Source organism: Meriones unguiculatus, chromosome 6 (genome assembly GCF_030254825.1).
Source record: "Meriones unguiculatus strain TT.TT164.6M chromosome 6, Bangor_MerUng_6.1, whole genome shotgun sequence".
Taxonomy (NCBI): domain Eukaryota; kingdom Metazoa; phylum Chordata; class Mammalia; order Rodentia; family Muridae; genus Meriones; species Meriones unguiculatus.
In genome coordinates this window covers 54,752,639-54,775,165 of record NC_083354.1, presented here as the reverse complement: position 1 = coordinate 54,775,165, position 22,527 = coordinate 54,752,639, and the positions used below count along the sequence as shown (strand labels likewise).

At 45.6% G+C, this 22,527-nt stretch overlaps 1 protein-coding gene across 3 annotated transcripts in view; it reads left to right on the top strand.

The window, feature by feature from the left end:
• The window catches only part of Pcolce2 (procollagen C-endopeptidase enhancer 2), a 115,096-nt gene extending 100,850 nt beyond the window's left edge, over positions 1–14,246 (top strand). For all 3 annotated transcript variants that reach the window (XM_060385509.1, XM_021653082.2, XM_060385510.1), the window contains exons 5-9: positions 92–228; positions 5,291–5,445; positions 11,657–11,740; positions 13,309–13,476; positions 13,670–14,246. In XM_060385509.1, coding sequence (XP_060241492.1) covers positions 92–228; positions 5,291–5,445; positions 11,657–11,740; positions 13,309–13,476; positions 13,670–13,800 — 675 coding nt within the window. In that variant the 3' untranslated portion in view covers positions 13,801–14,246. The remainder of the gene's footprint in view (positions 1–91; positions 229–5,290; positions 5,446–11,656; positions 11,741–13,308; positions 13,477–13,669) is intronic.
• The last annotated feature ends 8,281 nt before the right edge of the window (positions 14,247–22,527 follow it).

The window sequence follows — 22,527 nt, the reverse complement described above, 5'->3', positions numbered from 1 at the left end:
TTGCCATGGTACAGTATAATAGATCTCCAGTACCAGTTTCAGGGGGAGTTATTTGGGTCATTGACACTTCCGTGCTGTGCTTTTCCCAAAGCTCATAGAGTTAAAGTTTGAGAAGTTTGATGTTGAGAGAGATAACTACTGCCGCTATGACTACATGGCCGTGTTCAACGGTGGGGAAGTCAACGACGCCAAAAGAATCGGAAAGTACTGTGGCGACAGTCCGCCTGCGTAAGTAGCACCTGCTGTGTCGTTAATGTTTTAATGACTCTAAACCCATGTCTGAGTTAGGGTTTCAAGAGCAAGATGGTGAGGAAAGTGTTTATTCATTCGGCTTACACTCCCAGATCATAGTCTATCACTGGAGGAAGTCAGGACAGGAACTCAAGCAGGGCAGGAACCTGGAGGTAGGAGCTGATGCAGAGGCCATGGAGGGGTGCTGCTTACTGGTTTGCACAGCCTGCTTTCTTATAGAACCCAGGACCACCAGCCCAGGGATGGCACCACCCACAATGGGCTGGGCCCTCCCCATTGGTCACTAAATGAGAAAATGCTTTACAGCTGGATCTCCAGGAGGCATTTCCTCAGCTGAGGCTCTTCCTCTCTGATGACTCTAGCTTGTGTCAAGTTGACACACAAAACCAGCCGGTACAACTTATGCCCCACTAAATTCCCTAATTAGCTTTGCTTTCCGGAAAACGCTACATTGTTGTTTGTTGAGGAAGCTTTGGGTCCCATGATAGCGGAGTCCTGTCCACAGCCACCCAAACACTGAGTCCAGGAGCCAAGTGGACAAAGAGGCAAGGCCAGTGCCCCAGGACAGATACTCTGCCTGAGTCACAGACCTGCCAACGGGAGCTCAAGCACTGAGAAGAATGGGAACTTCCAAGAAAAAAGGAGAAAGCCAGGGGCCAGAACGTTCCAGACAAGGAAACCTGGAAGCTTATGACAAATCCAGATGTTTTCTTCGGTGGACCTCTGCTTGAGACATGGCTTTTCCCATTGTTACCCAAGTTAGCACGGTTGGGAGGCGCTGCGTCCCGCAAATAGAGAAAATGTCTCCTTGTCATCCAAAATAGATGCGGGGAAAAAGAAAGAGCTATAGAAATTGTTCAAGATATTTGACCAGTAGGGTTTTTTTCTTCCCTTTGAAGCAGGAGAAACAAGTCTGATCCAGACTTCCCCCCCCCCAAAAAAAAAAAGAAGAAGAAGAAAGAAAGAAAGCAATAGCCGAAGGAAAGACTTAAAGCTGGGGTCAGGAGGGCTGCATGGGCTGATGATCCAGGCCAGAGATTTCATTAGTATCACAGTTCCTTACGACCCCCCCCAGCCAAATGGGGAAGCAGAATGAGCTCAGTAAAGTGCTTCAGACAGCACAATACAGGGAGCTCAGAACAGCTCGAGTTCTCCTTTACCAAGGTGCATTCTGGGACAGCAAACAAAGCGTTTCACATCCCAGTGTCTGAACATTTGACCACGTACATACAGAAGTGGTGGTGGGGAATGTCAAGGGCAAGTTCCCAGACTAGCCCCACCCCATGCTGCTCTCACCCCAGGCTGCAGCTGGCCTCGCTTGACATGACCCTGGTGAGGTGAGGGGCAAAATGCCCACATCTCATCACGACGGCCAATGGGAAATCACCAGTCCGGTCCAGCCCCCACACAAGTCAACATGGTTTTCCTCTGGCATTCTGATAAGCACCCGAGAAACAGGTGTTTCAACATTACATAGATCTTTCTAGAAAAAAAAAAATAGGAGTTGTTCAACAGCTTATTTTTTTTTTATTTGTTTCTTTGTGTGTGCGTGTGTATGGGCACACATGCCTTACCATAGCTGTGGAGGTCAGAGGACAACTTGCAAATATGGGTAGGTCCTCTCCTTCCACCATGTGGGATCTGGGGTTAAAACCCAGCTCATCATTCTTGATAGCACGTTTCTTTACCTGCTGACCATATTTTTAAAACATTTTTAAAGCTACAAACATATTAAATGCCCCCCCCAAATAAATTTTTAGAACTTGTGTGCTAGGTGTCAATACGGAAAAGTATAAAATCCGACTAGAAGATAGTTTTAAAACACTTAAATGACGGGAAATGCTCTTGACAGGAAAGACTCACCGCTGGACAGCAATGATGAAACTGGATTAGGATTAGATCTGTCAGCTATGTTCTAAAATGTAGATGGACTGGCAAGACTGTGGGTGCTGGGGACAACACTGAATCCTAAAGGAAAGCATGGAGAGAGGACTCGCCTACCCGTGGGTAGGAGACTGCATCAGGGAGCTGTGGGTTAAGACTGAGATTTTACCAGAAAGAAAGGAAAGTGGAGTGTGAAGAAAGGCCAGGAGCTTATCCACGTGTGTCTACAGACAGTGCGCGCTACAGAGACCCTTGTGCCAGCAGGGAAGGAAGACCCAACTGAAAGCGGGTAGGGGGCAGAGTCCACTTATTCATAAAGCAAAATGAGCTTATATGTCTATAATCACGCCCGGATCAACAACAGATGGAACGAGACTGTAACGAGGAATTTGAAAGGAGGATTTTTGTATACCCCAAAGATAAAGAAAAGGGAAGACACACCAAAGAGATGTAACTGTAACATTTATTTGACAATGTCCTAAGTCTTACAACATACTAGAAGAAACTCAGGGAAAGACAACTCCATAGGGGGGAAAATGGGCAAAAAACAAAACAAAACAAAAAAACCATGAGAAGAAATTTCTATAAGAAGAAATCTCTGTGGTGAGCAAGCTTTTGAAAAGATGTGATTTGGTCAACCCACATAGAAAATCAGGTTGGGACTACACAGTAAAATTAAACATGACCTGTAGTCAATGGCCTGGCACATAGATACAGTCTGCTCTCCTCATGTGCCAACTGAAGACCCTTTGCCCAGAGGCACCACAGCATAGGCAAGAATTTTCTCGGCAGTATTATTTGTGATGGGGGAAAACTAAACTTCCCAATGTTTGTGAACAAGGGAATGGTTGATCATATTCCCAGCCACATTATAATATCAACACGACAGCAAAGAATGTCTTAGCTAGAAGATACTGAAAAAGGAAAACACAAGGCTTTCATCAGAGGAAGGGTTTGGAGAGAATGGCTACTGAAGGAAGGAAGGTTGGGGAGAGGCAGAGGGGAGGGCGGCCTCATTTCTAGACATGTATGCTGCTTCTGACGCCTGGACCTTGAGCTGGAACCTGGAGAGAAATAAGGCTGAAGAATGTGTGGAGCTCCACATCCTGTGGAGTTAGGAGCCTCTCCCCCCCCTCGCCGCCACGTGTGCACGGAGATGTGGGATGATGTGCCCAGTGGTTCTGGGTTCCACATCTGGACAGGATGAACAGGAAGGCTGTTGCTGTGGCCTTGGGAAAGCCAACAAGGCAGAGAAGAAAATCTCTGTTATGAAAGAATCCTTCCTTGAGTAAATCACTCTCCCGGCTGGAGAGGTGGTTTTAGCTGATAGATGTGCTCCTTCCTCAAGTGTGGGGACGTGAGTTGGAACCACAGAGCCCCCATAAACAGAAAACCTAGTCACCGTGGCCCATGCTTGCAGTTCAGCAGGAGTGAGCTGAGAGGCAGAGACAGGCAGCCAGGAAGCTCGCCGGCCCAGACACACAGTAACACAAAGAAATGTCACTACAACATGTTATATTGGAGGCTTTTCAGAGATAGAGAAGACAATTTAGATCAAGAAATATTTAGGAGATAAAAATAGCAGTCACGGTGGCTGGCTGGCTGTAGCAAGCAAAGGAGAGACTGCAGAGGTTAAAGCCAGAGGCAGCTACTGCTATTGGCTCACTGCCTCCCCAGCCGGCCTTCTGATCAATTTCTGGGTGCGATTCTGTCTCCCCTTCCTAGTCATTCATAACAGCAACTCGCAGATGCAGCACCTGGCCCTCCCTGCACTGTGATTCTGTTGTGTTTCCTCAAAGTGCCACAATTAAAATCTACTTCTGTTACTAAAATTCTCATCTTCGAAAAAAAAAAACGAATTTCTGATATAACGTTGCCCGGTTACATAAAAGTCAGGGCGTGGTCACAAGAATGACAAGCACCTTTATAGAAGGCCAGCCTGACTGGATTTCCCTTGCTGCCTATAGAAAGCACTTGCTGCAGTTTTATCATTTAAACAAGATTAGCATGTTTTGTTGGCAAGAATTGTGAATAGGGAAGTTTTAAAATTGTGTGTAGGCGATTTGAAATACATCTGTTAAAAGCTTGACTCTCTGAAGCATCATTTCCACGATCCCAGTTGCCTTGGTGACAGGAAATATAGACGTAGGTCATGAGGCTCCTGCTTCTGTTGGTCCCACACTTGGTTAAAAAGGTTGCTCCTCATGACTGAAGACATTCTGTTCTCCCAGCTGGTTTGCTCAAGTATGGATCTGCCTGTTCGCAGCAGGTGGAACAGAAGCGAGCTGCTCGTTAGGGGCCAATGAGAGGCCGAGGTGCTTTGACTAGAGGCATGCCCCAGAAGAGGAGTTTCAGCAAATCACTAATTCAATGAAATAGCTAGTTTAATTTTTTTCTGCTTATGAATTGTTTTTTTTTGTTTGTTTGTTTGTTTTTTAACCAAAGAGCATTCTTACCATTTTTAAAAAACAATAGCAGCTCAAGTGAAACGGACACTTCCTGCAGTTATACGCTAAGAATCAGCGGCGTTTGAGGTTTGGTTAGTGTCCCTCTAGCCCTGTAGTCCCAGTTAACCATCAAGTTCCTAACGGCGCTTTGACTCCCTGTCAGTAGTCACCTGCTCTCTTCCCTCACCAGCCGCTTCCCTCGTGGGGACTAGAAATAGAAATGGGGTCATTGCAGGCATCAGACCTTCCTCTAAAAACCAAAATGTGCTGTCTCTGAGCCCTCTTCGTCATCAGATCTGACCCTCAAATTCTCCGTTGCCAGCAGCTGACGACAATTACAGACTTGGTTCAGAGTCACAAGTCAGGCAAAGCCTCAGGGGCTTGTGGGAAACAGCCTCGACGTCAGTGTTCACATTGGTCCCGGTGTCTTCCATTGTCACTAGAGTCACGGGGCCCTGGGTTCAAATCCTGACCACAGGATTGTGGGAAGATCACTAAGTTCTAGGTTTAGTTGCCCCTTGCGCAAAAAGAGATGGTGTGTTAGGACTTTCTTTTCTTTCTTTCTTTCTTTTTTTTTTTTTAATTTCAAGTGTTTTGAATTTTTGGTTTTCAACGAGTTGCTAATCTACCATCAAAAATGAATTGAGAGCTAGACTTGACATTTTCAGAGAGGCGTCACGTAAACTTTAAGTGTGTTTCTCTCCTAGGCCGATCGTGTCCGAGAGAAATGAACTTCTCATTCAGTTTTTGTCAGACTTAAGTTTGACAGCGGATGGATTCATTGGTCACTACAAATTCAGGCCAAAAAAAATTCCCACAACCACAGCCATGCCCGTCACCACCACAGTCCCCGTAACTACAGGTAAGTTCTGGTGTTTGGAAGTTGGCACAAATCTGTTAGAATTCTGAAGAGAACTCTCTTGAGGTAGACAAAATAAGGAGGTGCATGAAAAAGAAGGAGATGAGAACTTGTGAGAGAGAGTAATGAGATTTCATGGATTAAAAAAAAAAAAAGGTAGGTAAGCACGCTCAAGCTGATGGTTTGCATTAGCCACGGGGGAAAACAGTGGCCACCTCAAAATCACAAGGAAGCTGATTATAACACAAACACTAGCTTTATAAACCCAATTGTACTCTGGCACCTGCACATATACCTATCCATCATACATTTAAAAACGTGAACTCACTATTTTAACTCTCATACAACAATTAGTCACACCACAGTGCTGTTGGATTCTAGAGCATCCCTCCTGTTAAACTGTAATTTGAAGACTGCTGTCCTGGTGACCTTTCTCCCCCCTGCCCCTCTTTTCTATCTTCTTAGAGTTTTCATTTTATTACATAAAACTGTAATTTAGGTTAATGTTTGATACCTTGATATCTGCCAGTTTTTTAACAACTGCCAGTTTTGAGATTTTGTTTTGCTTTCCATCTGTGAAAATCATATAAAATATGTATTTTTTTTTTCAATTGGAGTAAGTCAAGTGAAAACATTCACTGGTTACGGAAGCTGGAGATGGTCCTGAGCCATGATCTAAGAATCGGTGGAGTCACTGGTATTTGGCCTCTCCGTCCAACCTGTTCCATCCTCTGGAGTCAGGGCGAGGGTTAAACTGGCTGGTGACAGCATGGGCTTCGATGCCTGCTGTTTTTTCATCCTGCTCTGACAGGGTTGTTCAGAACAGCAGCGCGCTCTGGAAGTTCTGGTTCCAGCCACCTTGTGGCCTGGCTGCACAATGTCTCCTGTCACTGTCCACTGTCCCCAGGTGTTCTTTTTTTTTTTTTTTAATTTGTTTAACTTCACTTTACGTGCATTAGTGTGAAGGTGTCACAGTTGTGAGCTGCCATGTGGGTGCTGGGAATTGAGCCCTTTGGAAGGGCGGACGGTGCTCCTAACCCCTGAGCCATCTCTCCAGCCCCCCACAGACCAGGTGTTCTTATTTTTCCCAGTGAACTATCTGGACAGATCCATGGTGCTAGTGGCTTTCTGGCTTTCAGCTCCAGTTTCTCTAAACTTTCTCTAAAACTGCAAATGTGGGTTGCAACTCACTCCCAAACATTTTGAGACACTTAAAGGAAAGCGTATCACACTCTTTTGTCACACTCTTTTGCTCCAAGCCTGTCTTCTCCTTGTTTGCACAAGCATGTCCCCAACACCGATAGATATTCTCGTAGTTGCCTCCCTTTATCTTACCTCACCGCTTGCGTCTCCCAACCCAGCACAGGCCACATCATCCTTTCATTAAATTCATCACTTGTAGGTATGTGATCCAATATGGCAGCCCTGGCGAGTGACTAGAATATAAGTAGTCATGCAGTAACTAATGTGGCTGGTGATTACCATTCTTGAGAGCCCAGAACTCCAAACTCCTTTATACACTACGTAAAAGCCTTCAGCTGGCCTCCCCTCCGGCCTCCATCTTCGTCTTCAAGCTTCACCTCCCTCCACATGCCCTGAGTGCTCTGGCTTTCCAGACCTAAGCATCACAGGGTGAAGCCGTTGAGGGTTTTGAGTAAAGATCAAGGTGAGGTTTGTTGGCTGCAGAGGTCAGCCTGGCCCTTTGAAATCAACAGATGGTAAGGATCAAGACAGTGAGCATGCTTTTTGGTTGTTTAGCTGAACTGTGGTAGGACATAGCCCAGACATGGGCGGAGGACAGTGGCAGGCCCTGGTGGTTAACTGAAGATAGATAGATGGATAGATGGATAGATAGATAGATAGATAGATAGATAGATAGATAGATAGATAGAACCATTGAGAGACCAACACAGTAACACCAGTATGGTGCAGTGACAGAGAGGTGAATGCAGGGGACAGAGGAACAGAGATGGGAAGGTCTGTCACAAAGGCTGTAGACGGCTACCAAAAAGGCTTGGACCAAAGAGCGTAGCCTCCTCCCTAAGAGAAGCCAAAGAAGAGAGCGTGGGTGTGGAGGTGGCCTTGAGGGTTAGTGGGTACACCAAGGAGGTTCTCTGCTGTGACCACTGAGGCACGCTGGGGAGGAGTGACGGTACTAGTGGCTAAGAGAATGAAAATCTGACAAACGGCTGTGGAAATGGGGCAGCCGGTTGATTCACCGGGAGCCTGTCACTTTCTGGTGCTGTGAACTCAGCTAACGCGAGTGTAGGCACCAAAAAGAGCATTCTCCTGCAGGAGGACTTCTTGATGGAGAGAGAGAACATGACGGTTTAAACGACTGTAAAGAAAGTGGTTGTGCTGTGGCATATTTAAAGGGTATGTCCTCATAAATGTTTATCATTAGGCTACAATTATTATGGAGGTATCATTTAACCTGCTGTCACAATTACTAAGACACAGACACCTGTTAGATTTTATAATTATCTACTTTGGGCTGGGCAGATATTTTTATGTATGCTGCCCCAATAACCTCACCATTTACCTCCCAGCCCCCATCCAATGCCATCCACCTTAACAATTCCTAGCTGATCTACCTCCCGTCCATAAGCTTATAAATACTTGCTCACATTTTTTCATCTTGGTGTTTCTCTCTACGCCATTCTTGGAGTCCTTTCTCCAGGCCCACATGGTTCCTCCTCCATGCTAACTCATCGAGGGGCCCTCCTTCCTTCCTTCTCTCTTCCCATCCATCTGTCTGTTTCTGCTGATTGTCCTGTTCCCAAAGCCCAGGAACCTTAGCCAGACCTACCCCATTCTGCCCTGCCCAGGTTTTAGGCCTTTAATCTACCAATCAGGAAAAATGTCTTAGGCAGGTTTAGATAACAAGGATAAGTGTATCCAGATAGTAACCAGATCTTGAGGTCCAGTAATTAGTGTCAAAATACAAGCATCAGACCAAACCCCAACGTGGTTGACTGGAAAATGGACTGTAGAAACCAAATGATATAACTAAGCAAGTAAAAGCTAGCTGGAGTCAATTGGCTAGGAACCATGTGAGAGCTCAGGGCACTGACCCTCCAGCGATGGGGTGAGGTAGCCATTAGATTAAATAAATGATCCTGAAAGAAGGGGGCTATCCTGGATATTAGGATGTCTAAATTTGCCTTTTAAGAGATGGGCACCATACATGATTCTGTATGAGGACATCTGAGCCTAGGTTTGATGGCAGATGGTAGTCCCTAATGAGGATGAAGCTGGGTCATCCATGAAGATGGTGGACCCCCAGAAATAGTGTAAGAATCCATATGAGAAAGGCGGAGAGCCAGGGGGTGTTTGTTTGTGCAGAAATTGAGATAAATACAAGATGGGATAGGTGGAGTGGTGCAAGCTCTGATTTAAGGGCCAGAGGGCAGAGATAGACTTGGCAGACATTCCAAGACTGAAAAGGAGCCGATTTCCCACAATCCACCTGGAAGATGCTTACCTTCATCCCTGTGCCATGGAGTTTTTCTGCGTCATTAGGGAAGTTTATCTTCTGGGTGAAGACCAGCACTCCTAGAGTCCCAATTCGCTGTCTGTTTCGGAGAGGTTTATTTCACCTCACACTGTGGGAAGCAGTCCATCCCTGAGGGAAGTCAGGGCAGGAGGTCAAGGTATGAAGCTGGAGGCAGGACCTGAGGCAGAGACCGTGAAGGAGCGAGGCTTACTGGCTTGCCTTCCGTGACTCGCTCAGCTTGCTTTCTGAACCACCTGTCCAGCACCATCCTCAGGGGGTCGATGCCCTCCAACATCAATCACGAAGGAAAATGCTAGGGCTGGAGAGAAGGCACAGATGTTAAGAACACTGGCTGTTCTTCCCAAGGGCCTGGGTTAGATTCCGAGCACGCACATGGCAGCCTACAACTGTCTGAAACTCCAGTCCAACCTCCTCTTCCAGCATTCCTCAGCATCAGGCATACATGTGGCACCTAGACATACATACAGGCAAAAGAGTCAAACACTTAGAATAATAAAAAGAAAAAAGATGCCCCCACAGACTTGCCTACAGTCAATCCGATGAAAGCCCTTTCTCAGTTAGGGTTCTCTCTTCCAAGATGTCTCTAGCTTGTGACACAAGCTGACAGTTGACAAAGAACTAACCAGTACAGATGACATAGCTCCCTCCTCCTAAAATGTTTTCTGAATTCTTTTTTTTTTTCTTTTAAATGTATGTTTAAGAAAAACAACCAAAGAGAAAGCACAAGAAACACATCTAAACACAGTCACACACACACACACAGGCATCTCATAAAACCACAAAACCCATTAAAACAAAGCCATAGTATATACAAAAAGAATCTGTAAGGTTGTTTTGTTGTTGTTTTTAAATGCTTTCACTTAACATTAGGAGACCAAGAACCTCCAAAGTTGCCGCCGAGTTCCTGTTGCGTCGGCCATCTACTGCCGGACATGGGCCTACCCTAAGGCCTGGTTTGTTTCCCCCGAGAGACTCATTTGGAGAGAACTAATTTTTGTGTTTTAGGGCAGGCAGCTTTGCAGCTACAGTAAAAACTCAACAGGTGCTCCACGCGGGCGAATGGAATCTGAGCCGAGGTGTTTCAGGCAGGGAGGCCCGGTGTGAGGGGCCTGGCAGCCTGAGCTGTGTGAAGACTGCAGGTCCTAGGGCAGCACAGGCAGACGCTGCCACAAACGCTTCGGATTCAGACACATTGTGTGTTCGAAGTGGAGTCATTTCTTGAAACTTTGTAGGAGTGCCAAACTTTTTGTGATACCCCCTCCCCCCACATTCAGTTCGGGACCCTACGTGAGCGGCAGCGCAGTCTTAGCCAGGGTTTGTGTTTCTGTGATAAGACACCATGGCCGAAAGCTACTTGGGAAGGGAAGAATGTCTTTGATCTTACAAGTCTTGTAGTCCAGGATCCAGGGAAGTCAGGGCAGGAGTAGTGCAGTGTCCATGGAGGGGTGCTCCTTACAGGCTTGCTCCTCCACGCCTGCTAAGCTTGCTTTCTTAGACAACCCAGGACCACCAGCCCGGGGCCGGCACCGCCCACAGCGAGCGACCGTTAATCAAGAAGATGCCTCCACGCTGATCTTATGGAGGCATTTCTCAGCTCAGATGGCCTCCTCCCAGAGGTGTCTCAGTTTGTGACAGGTTGGCAGAAACCAACCAGCACCAACGCACAGTTTACACTGTGAACGAGATGCCGTTGGTGCCCCCTCAGTCATAAAACCGTGACGGTTTCCTGGGATCACCATGTCACCCACAGAACAAAGTTACCGCCAACTGAGAACAACTGAGAACAACTGTGCTTGTGTCTAATTAGACCTTCACTTTGTGACTTTTGATGAAGGAACTGGTTAGTGTTGACTGATGACTTTTGATGAAGGAACTGGTTAGTGTTTACTTCCTGAGATCAAAATAAAGTGATTCCTGGCGTCAGACCTGACGCTTTACACCTGAGTAGCATTCCTAAATCCCTGTGCTACTGAACTCTAGCTAGCTGCATATTTTAAGCACACCAAGAAGCTACTCTAACCCTCACAGACCACCACAGAATCCCTCTTGTGAAGAATTGACGTGTGCTCAGTCATCTCAGATTTGTCCTGTTGCTTTTTCTGTTTTTTTTTGTAGTTTTTTTTTTTAGTGTGTGTGTGTGTGTGTGTGTGTGTGTGTGTGCTTTCTTTTGTTCTGTTTTCCTAACCTGGGCACACAGGTCTTTCTGTGATGGAGTTCATATAAAGCAGAGATTCTCAACCTTTCCCAGGGGTCACCTAAGACCATTGGAAACATCAGGTATCTACATTACAATTCATAACAACAGCAAAATTACAGTTATGAAGCAGCAACGAAAATAATTTTATGGTTGGGGGTCCTCAGAACATGAGGAACGGTATTAAAGGGTCGCAGCCTTAGGAAGGCTGAGAACCACTGGTTTTAAAAGAGGAGAGAATGAGGCTAAACTCGGATTATTGTTGATCTCAGGTTTAAAATCCAGTGGAGAATACTGAGTTCCTGTGAGAAAGACAGTAGCTGGTAGCAGGAAGAATTCCTCTTGCGTGGCTCATAAGTATTTCATTGCAGTGGTAGATTGGTGGCTCAGGGAAATGAATGGTATTTGCAACTGGCTAGATTCTGATATAAACACCAAATTAGACTCGAATTCATTTTCCTGAATCTCATGACTCCCTTCTTTGAATTTCTTCTTTGCATTAGGTTTAAAACCCACCGTGGCCCTGTGTCAGCAAAAGTGTAGACGGACTGGGACTCTGGAGAGCAATTACTGTTCAAGCAACTTTGGTAAGAAACAGAGACCAGCCTTCTCTCTCTAACGAGAAACTTGAGACTTGCGTGCTTAATCTCAAAGGCACGCCCCTCCCCCCCCCCCCCCCGCAGGTGACTTGCATAGAGGCGGTTCAGCAACAGCATTGGTTTCCCGGGGAAGCAGTGTCCACCCGCGTGTGTCCACCTGCGCTCTTTGGACTGCTGGGCCTCACAATGAGAAAAACAAGCTCTAGAAACAGTTTTCCCCCGCCCCCGCCCATCAGTTTAACGAGCTGACTCTTGGTACCCGGCCCTGCTACCCCCGGTTCTGGCTGACTTTGTGAAAAAGCCTGCGGAGTCTTTCTGTCCTACGTGTTTTGGTCTGCTTTTCATACTCCAGAGGTCTATTTTCTCACATCTGGGCTACGGCTTACGTACATTAGATAGCTAAGCTCACGGCCAAAAGAAACGCGAGCGCGTTCTCAGCCTCGGGTTTCCAAAGCGCCGAGGTATAAAACGTGAAAATCAGACGTCCAGTTGACGCTCCTGCAAACTGGACCGAGAGGAGGAGGGAGGCATGAAGCGCTTGGGCTTCCCTAAGGGTAATTAGAAACTCACACCCTCGCGAAAACCACCTGAGAACAGGAGACGCCAAATTTAAACTCATCGGGAAAGGAAAGTGGCTGCAGCGGAACAGGTTATCAAGAACAAGCCCACCCCCCCCCCCACCCCAAGTTCCAGCTTCTTCTCAGCACCCTCCGGTGGCAAGTGTCTGCGGCCCAGGGACTGTCTGGTGGGGAAGGGGCGGGTCTTTCTGCAGTTTCCGTGCTGGGTCCAGCAAAGATCGCCAGGTGTATTTGCAGCCACTCCTGGGTTAGTCTTGGGTGGGAGGAGTTGCCGTCCGGAGGGCTAACGGCAGCCAGGTCTGACACTAGATTGAGCCCGTGGTCTGTGGCCCACTCGGATGGCGCGGTGAGCGGATTATCACCCAGGGACAGGGAGTTCTCGGAGGGGAAGGAAACGCCTCCTGGGGACGGTTTGGGGTCGTGTGAAGGGGCGCACAGCTCTCTGCTTTGATTTTCTAAGTGAGAAGAACAGACTTGCTAGGCACTCATAGGTTAAAGTCCCTACCCGCTGCGGGCCGTGCCCTCCACCTAGGGATGGGGCTTCTCTCCCGGAGGCCCTTACTACATAACCAGACATCCTGATTCCTTCATCCCTTCCTATTCCGTCCCCCCATTCCTCCCTCTCCCTTCCCTCCCCCAGCCCGCCTTCCCCTCCCCCCTCATTTAATCAACCAATAAGCCAGGCTCATAACTCTGTCCTCTCTGTGGCAATCTATCCACATGTTGGAGGGAGAATTTTAAGTGAGTTTCCATCTCAGGGACTAGGGTTAGCATGTGGGAAAGCGGCTGGATTTCTCTTCTGGGAACTAAACCCCCAAACACAGGCCTTGTAGCTCTCTGATCCGTGTCCAACCTGCATTTCTAGTGCCCAGTTCTGAGAGCCCTTTAGCACTAAATTTTCTTTTCGGAAACTGGAGAGGACTGAAACCGTTTTCGGCTCTGCCCGGGTTTGCCTTCACCGTCGGTTTTCCTCCACAGTGCTAGCCGGCACCGTCATCACAACGGTCACGCGAGGCGGGAGCCTGCACGCCACGGTCTCCATCATCAGCATCTACAGGGAGGGGAACCTGGCCATCCAGCAGGCCGGCAAGAACATGAGCGTGAAGCTCACCGTGGTCTGCAGGCAGTGTCCCCTTCTCAGAAGAGGTGAGGATGGACCCGGCGCCTTCCTTCTGTGGGGACCTTGCCAGGCAGGGGCTGGTCTAGGGAAGGTAGACAGGCCTAAAACATTGTCGGCTCTGATGGGGCAGGAAGCCTTTAGCCATGAGCATGAAGAAGAAAAAGAAAACATTTCTATATAAATGTATGTTTATATATAATATATATTCTCTTTCTTTAGGTCTGAATTACATTATTATGGGACAAGTGGGTGAAGATGGACGTGGCAAAATCATGCCAAACAGCTTTGTCAAGATGTTCAAGAATAAGAACCAGAAGCCCATGAACGCCCTGAAGAACAAGCAGTGTTAGCCCTGAGCTCTGCGGCTTAGCTGCACTTGCTCATCGCCACCGAAAGATATATTCTCCCCACGTAGAAATAAAACCCACACGACTTAATACTGAGCATTCTGGGAGGTGGGGCCAAGGCAGTCCTCACGTGACGGAAGTGTGAGCCCCTCCCGCGTTCTGCCGGCGGAAGCCCTGAGCCTGCCCTGTGAGAAGCAGACATCTGAGAACCCTCCCGCCCCGCTGCCTGATGGGAAACAGCAGCAAGCGCCCGGTGGCTGGGAAGGCTTGTGCATCCATCTCTGTGGAAGGGTATGCTAGAATTGAGCTGTACGAAGATATAAAAGCGATTTTATAAAATACAATATTTATAATGATACTTGGTTACCTTCAAGCATTTGCTCTAAGGTGTCACATTTTTCTCTTGCATTTTTTTTTTAAATCGGCACTTAATAAAATATTTTAAACGATTACAAGGCAGCCAGTAAACTTGTTCTCCCAGAAGGTGCGGCCGCCGACCCACTCCCGATAAACAGTGTTCAAGATGCTCATAAGGTTCTCCTTCTGTCGGTTTAGAGCACTCGAAGTATTGCACGGATGAGACTGAGGTAGCAGTGTCAACGGACTATAATCTCAGCTGCAAATCCAGAAAGGTGTCCCGTTACCATCCAGTCCAGCCTTCTTCATGTCGCCTCCGAAATGCAAGCTCAGGTGTATAACATACAGGGACTTCCCCAAAACCCAGTGTTCGCGATGTCACCAGACGAGGCCCCCCCAGCCCTAGGAGAAAGCTGCCTTCCCGCCCGAAGCACTTCGTGCTAAGGACTAGTATTTAGGCTTGCATTTGCTAGTGTAAGGGAGAAGGTAATCCAAGCACTCAGCAGAGAGCTCCAGGCCCCTTCCTCGTCTGTACACATTTTAGTGAATCAGGCTGTGTCAGCTGAGATGAGGCAGCTGTGCCTGTAAAGGGTACGACAGTCTAGATTGCTGGCCAGAGGCTGTGAAAGGCGGCTGCGTGATCTCCATCCAAACATCTCCATCTAACGATGGTAGAAGGGGAACTCTTATTTTGGTTGAAAATGGCAGTTCCCAGCTCTTAAGCGGACAAGCATGTGGCAGCAAAATATTAAGGTAAGTTGAAAAGCTGTTTTTGGCAGCTGCTCAGGTGTTAGAGCAATTATCGGGAGTCAGCTGGAAGGGTCTGAACTCTCCCGCTGAGACGGCCATCAGCACTGCGACCTCGCCAGCTGAGGACGAGGAGGAGTCAGAGGACCCTGCAGCAGCTGAGTGGTGGCGTCTCTGGACCGTGACACCTGGCAGGCAGGCCTGCTAATGGAGCTCTGTCAAGCATGCCCGTTAGGGACATGGGGCTGATCACCGGCGTTTGTCTCTCCTGGAAACATCTCACTAAGCTTTAAGGCTTAGTTTATTAGTGTAGCACTAGCACCGTGATCACAGCGTCTCCCGTGTTACCAGTGCAAAAACTCTTGAGTGGGGTCTGGAGTCACACTGCAGGAAAAACCGAGGACAGTAATCAAGCTATCCGTTCCTTTGACAGCTCTGACACAGGGGGTCCGCAGTTAATAATTCACCGCACTGGCTTGTCTTTCGACCCAGTTGTTTAAATCAGATAATCAAGGCAAGTAGTAAGGCTGGTCCAACGAACGTTCTGACTTCGGTTATGAAATCGTTTTATTTAGACAGAATGTCAGCTTTCTCAGTTCTAAATAGAGGGGCCTGTGGCAGGCATCCGTGTCCACCCACCCAGCTCACCAGCCTATATATAGAATAATTTTAAAACTTTCCCACTTAATGTGCTGAGTCAGGCAGGATCATAGAGCATGCTAGAAGCCAGCATAGTTCAGTGAGCTCCAATTCTGTTAGATACTTAAATAAGTCAGAGAGTAAATGAGGAAGACGCTCTTTGATCTCTGGCCTCTACACATACATGCACACACGTGCACACACAGGCACATATATGTACACAACACCCACACACAAAGAGAAAAATATGCTTAGAATAGAAATTGAGTCCAAAAGTAGCGATAAATAACAAATGAAGTTAATGAAGCTAAAAGCTGCTTCTCTGAAATGACTAATACAACTAAGAAAACTCTGCTAAGATTAAACATAAAAATGGAGTAAAAAGGGTAGGGGCTGGAGAGATGGCTCAACGGCTAAAAGTTCACCTGACTGGTCTTCCTGATGAACCCAGGTTCAATTCCCAGCCACGGTGGATCACAACCATCTGGAATGCCAGTTCCAGGGGTTCTGACGCCCTCTTTTGGTCTCTTTAGGCACTGCATCCATATGGTGCACAGATGTAACTACAGATGAAACACCTAGACATATAAAGATAAATAAATTTTTTTTTTAAAGAAAACCAGGTAAAAACCAATCTTATAAATACAAGAGGAACTTTTCTCAGGTATTATAGACGAGTAAGTGTTAAGAAGAGTGTGGGAGACAATGGTGCTCATTTGTAACGTCAGCTGTTGGGAAGGCTGAGGGAAGGGATGGGAATATTAAGACCAATACACTCACCTCACCTCACCTCTCTCCCTCTTCCTCTCTCCCTCCCTCTCGTCACTCCTTTCTCCCCTGTCATTATCATCATCCGTTATGAGCCCTCTTTGCCTGCAGGTTGAAAACGTATATAAAATGAAGGGGAAAATGAAACGCGTGGTGGGGATTACAGGTGCCTAGCAACACAGACCTAAGCAAAAAAAAAAAAAAAAATCTTATAGTCCTATAACCACTGAAGGCATCCAGTAAGTACTTTAAAACCATTCTTCAAAGAAACCCCAAACTCAATCAGTTTTACTTGAAAAGTTTTATTTGAAAGGCATATGAGGAGCAAGAACCGTCCAACCTAACACACGCTATCCCAGAGCGCGCACAAGGAGAGAATGTGGGCCCTCTCTGAGAGTAATAGCCATACTTCTAAAAGTTTAGCAGACAGTAGACGACAGGGAAATAGCCAGTCTAATTTCATTTGGGAACAAGGGTACAAAAGCTTAGACAAAATATTACCAAACAAAATCCATCAGACAAAAAGCTGGCGATCAAGTAGGGCTTATTCCAGGAAGGCCTTCACCAAGTACAACATCCGTGGATAAACCTCACCACACTAAGAGTGCAGCTAGACAGACTCCTACAAACTCCACAGGCCTCTTTTGGTAGAATTCTTCCCAGATGAGATATCTACATGAAGATTTATATATACATATATAATACAGTACCATCTTAGAAGACATAATATTCTACAGTACAGATTTCTATAGCTATCGTTTGCTGTTTTTCCTTTGGCCTTCCTAGATGATGTGTCCAGTGCAAATCAGGCGAAAGATTTCCCTTTAGAAAAGTTCCGTCCTGCAGTGTAAGAGGCACAGATCTTAGACTTCTCATAGGCCCCTGGGCCCTTGTGCTTAGGGAAGCCCACACCTCTGGTTCCATGCTAGATAGTCCCAGTTTTTTGTTTTGTTTTTTTCATGGTTCCTTCTAGTCCAGATGTAATTTGCCAGTCAGCCCACGATTTTAACCATAAGCAATGCTGCCTAGCAACAGAGCTGACATACCTCATTACCAAACTGCTAGGTAACAAGTTAGATGAAGCTGGGGTGTAGTTCCTTGGTGGAGCGGCGGCCTAGCACGAAACCTTGCGGTTGCTCCCCAGGCCTGTGAACCAGCCGTGGGAGCACACATCTGCAGCCCCTGCTCCCGCTCTGCCTAATGCAGAGTAGTCTATCCGATCCCAGGATTTCTTTCATGACAAAAAGAAGAAAATGTCATGCATGTCGCGGGGAACTTCTGGCAAACCTCATGATGAGCTTCTGAAAGCATTTAAGATTAATAATCAGACAAAAATGTACAAAATAACCATTTCTGTTCAAAATTGTGCTGGAGGATCTAGACAGCGTAGTGAGGCAAGAAATGAAATGTATGATGTAAAAGTTGGAAAAGAAAAAAATAAAATTAATATATTGCAAAGGCGATATGCTCTCCAAAGAAAAAGCTCAGTTGAGGAAACTTGCAGGTAAATGATAAGAAGTTATTTTATCACTAAAAGAAGAGAGCCTTGTCAAGATGGCTCAGTCGGTAAAGACGCTTACTTACCCTCAAATGAACCACATGAGTTTGATCCCTAAAACTCACATAATGGAAAAAAGAGAACTGACTCCCACAAATTTGCCTCTGACCTCTGCATGCACACTGTAGCATGTATGCCCACCACACACAAACACACATGCACTCGTGTCTAAGCTAAATAATAAAGAAAACATAATTAAAAAATACATTACACCTGTTTATCTTAGTCATAAAATAGGTTCTAACTTCAGGACAAAATATTGAATATGTTGTATTTTATTATGAAAAGTCTTGAATTAAGTACCATATACACTTATAACCTTTTGTTCTGTTTTAACACAGGGTCTGACTATGCAGGATATAGCTTAGGTTGGACTTGAACTCCAGATCCTTCTGCTTCAGCCTCCTGACCATGGAGACTGCGTGTGTATGTCTCTATGGCTGGCTTGTGGAACCTATGACTGTAAGCATGGAGGTATTCACAGGTAGTCGCATGAATTGTTTTAGAGGAATTTGGAACACACACAGAAATTTATCCTCCATCTGTCTTCTGGCTGAAATTTTTGCAGAGGCATTTTAATGTTATAGTTAAAATCATGTGGGTTTTTTGTTTTTTTTTTTTTTTGTGTGTGTGTGTTTTGTTTTTGTTTTGTCAATTGCTTTTTTCTCCTAAAAGAAAAGTAGCTTTAAAAGGCTTACGTTTGATTAAGTAAAAACTAGAAATACCATCTTTTGCTTGAAGGGTGTTTGTTGTGTACTGATAGTGAGACTCAATTAGATTTCAGAGACAGAGATTTCAAGAAAATAAACCTATTAGGAAAATTTACAAGCTAAGACTTCATACATCTGACACATCCTAAAATAATAATAATAATAATGTCAATGGTTACATAATGCGACCTGGATGAGGAGGGGAGGTGTTTGGACCCTCACGCACAGTGTATTGCTAGGAGAACTGTGGTGTGTCTACAGAATGAGAAAGACAAGTAGAATCCTTTCTGAGATCCTGTATGGTTCAAATCCTTCCTACACAGTAGAAACTGGGAAGCAAACATTCAGATCTACGAGCCTATGGGAGCTATTTTCAATCAAACCACCACACTGGTTCATCTTCTTTCTCTGCCACTCTTTCACCTGTTTGATGTGGTTGAAAATAATGTGGACACATGTTAAGAGCATACAGGGTCTCCTACTGAGTCTAGTCAGCACTGCCTGTATGCACATGGTCGCGTGGCCATCCGCTGAGGTGTGGGTACACACCAGTGCCTACGCTCCTAACAAAAAGTGACCCACCCTCTTTCCTCTGGTAGGACATCCATTTGCAATAGTTAACTCAGGCAGGGCGGGGCCTCAGGAGCCCCTCCCACTCCAGGCTGGAATTTTCAACTGTCTTGATCGTGTGCAGGTCTCATGCAGGTCTCCACAGCTGCTTTGAGTTCATGTGTGGACAGCACGTCATGTCCAGAGGACAGCATTTCCAGCACTCTTCCCCACCCTTAGGCTCTAACATTCTTTGTGCCCCTTTTCCCACCACGTTCTCTGAGGTCTGTATGTGTGGGAGGGTGGAGAGTGCTGTGAATGTCCCCTTTATGGTTGAGCATGCACAGTTGCTCATACTCGGCACAGTAATGCATCTCCGCATTAATCACTAATGCAGAACATGGCTGTTCTGGCAAGAGATCACATCCTTCTAGAACCGTGTGATCCAGCTGGAATACATACCTTTAATCAGCAGACACAGGCAAGCAGATCTGAGTTCAAAGCAAGCCTGGTAGAGAGCAAGTTTCAGGGAAAGAAAAGCTTAGGTCCAGGCATGGTGGTACACGCCTTTAATTCCAAACAACAAAGATAAAGATAGTTTGTAGAAGGAAGCACCCATGTTTGAAAGTGATGCCTAATTGAGTGGCAGAAAAGGTGACGAATCAGAGAAAGATTTGACAGAATAGGATATGCCCAACTCTCACGAGACAGGAAACGGAAGCTACTTGAGGGAGTAATACAGAGAATGAGAAAGAGAGAGAAGGCAGTTTTACCAGGACAGAAATGGAGAGACAGGTTGAAGAGAGAATAAGCCAACGAATAAAGAGGAGCCAGATGAGCAGAAAAGATTGTTGGAGTTAGTTTGAAGTCAAGCAGAGCAATTCAGGGCCTGAGAGAAAAGCCAGATTGAATAAATTAGCTGGGAGAGGAGACTGAGCCAGAACAGCTGAGTTGAACTAGCCAGCTATGAGCTCAGAAAGAACAAGAAAGGGTGAGCTTATTAAGCAGTAAGCCTCAGAGGCTGAAAACATTCTAGGCCTAGGTTAGCAGACAGAGGCAATAATCCTCCAAAACAACAATTAAACCAGGAGAATAAAAGTTTCTTTCACAGCTATCAGATGCAGAACGTGACCAACATTACCCCCATAAATAGTCTTACCATTGTTAGATCTTGCCTCACAAATCACTATTGTAGCATGCAGGGTCCAACCCTGGATAGAACTGGATGAAACAGGCTCTCTCCTCTCTGTCAAGGCAGCTAGACAGCCTGAGCCAGCCAGAATAAGTCCCCTTTCCCTCTCCTCTCCCATCTTGGAAGGATGCTGGGATTACAGACACATACCACTGCACCTGGGTCTGGTTTTTATGTGGGTTCTGGGACTCTAAACGCAAAGCATCAGACCAGCAAGTGCTTTCACCTGCTGAGCCCCTTAAATAGCATTCCCAGTGGGGTAACACAGAGAATAAATCGACTGACAACTGCACAATGAAGAGAATGGAGCTTGCCTATAATTTTGATTGCTTAGGACACTTTAAAAACCATGCTTACCCCATATATAAATAAGCCTGCTGTATTACTTCTTGTGTTTCTATAATATGCGTCAGAAACCATGTCACTTGAAAATGGTTGTTTTAAAGCATACAAATAGAACATAAAATATTTCCCAATTTTTGTGTGGTGAGGCTAGTGTTCTTCTTCAAACGCAGATTAAAAACAGGAGAATAGAGGAAACAATGTGAAATTATCAAATGAAAGAAAAAAACCTTCTAGGACTGTCCCCTAGAAACAGTGTATTTACATATGGAGGGTAGGCGTGATGCCAGAACGCCAACAGTGAGAAATTTACAGTAGCCATTATCCCTATAATTTCTTGGTGTAATTTTTTCATTGTATATGTGTACATGTCCGCACATACATGTGGAAGGCAGAGGTTGACATTAGGTATCTTCTTCAGTTTCGTGTGTGTGTATCAGCAATGCCTGGCTCAGTTGGCTTACTTTTCAAGGTTCATGATCTCAGGTTATTTAGTATTTTAGAAATGTACTGGGGAAAACAGTAATTTCAAAGTCTTAGGAATCTCCAGGTGTGGTGGTGCCCACCTTTGTTCCCAGCACTCAGGAAGCAGAGGCAGATGGATCTCTGAGTTCCAGGCCAGCCTGGTCTACAGAGCGAGTTCCAGAATGGTCAGGGGCACACAGAGAGAAACCCTGTCTAAAAAAAAAAAAAAAAAAAAAAAAAAAAAATCCCTAACTAGGAAGAAATATGTATTTATTAGAGATGAAAGAACAAACATTTCCAGATTATCCATCAAAATCTAACAATGATTAGTGGTCAATTGGCTATATGTGTCCCTCTACTGATCAACAATTACAACCTCTACTTAGTTTTAGGAAAAATAGTAAGCTGAATGAAATTTGAACAGATTATAATTATGATAGTTCATCATGGTCCATCTTCTTAGGAGCCAGCTTATTTTTGCTCTCTTTGTTCTTGCCTTTCTTCCTAGCTGCTGACATTTGACCAAAGACAACAGAACAGATCCTTACACACAAGCACACAAATGAATGCATACACACTACGTATATGCTTGTGACTATCCTAGCAGCTTTGTTTCTGTGTCTGATCTTGGACTGATACATCATTTTCCCCCTAAATATATTCATACTATGTAAACAGACAACTTACTTATCTGTTTCCTAGTGGAAAGGCTCTTAGTCATTTTCAGTTCGGGACAATGAATGAAGTTTTCCTGAATGGTCACACACAGATCTCTGTGTGGCTATCCTAGGAAAGACCTAACAGTTTAGTGTCATTGCTGCTGCAAGTGGGAAGCTGCTAAGTGTGTCTGATGTTGGGATTTCGCATTCTAGGCCTTTGTGACCAAAAGAAAAAAGTTAAAGAAAAAAAAACCTACTAAATTTTATAGGTGGCATATCGGTTATATCCCAATTTAAAATTTTTATTCCGTGTGTGTGAGTGTAGATGCTATGAGACACAGCATGCATGTGGATGTCAGAGGAAAACTCTTAGGAATAGGTCTTCTCCTGCTCTGTGGGTTCCAGGAGTTGAACTCAGGTCATCAAACTTGGTGTAAGCTCATTTTCCCACTGAGCCATCTTGCCATCCCTGTATCTCCAACTTAAAAAGCAGATCAGAGGCCAGAGAGATGGCTCATTGGCTAAGAGCACTGGCTGCTCTTGCAGAGGCTCAGTTTCCACCCCCTACATGCCAGCTCAAAACTGTCTGTTACTGCAGTTCCAAGAATTCAACACCTTCTGGCTTCTCTGAGTGCCAACCACCACACATGGCACACAGATGTACACGCGAGCAAATCACTCATCCACATGAAATAAAGTAATTCAAAAACAAAAAGCAAATAATAGTAAAATGTTCAAGCTCTA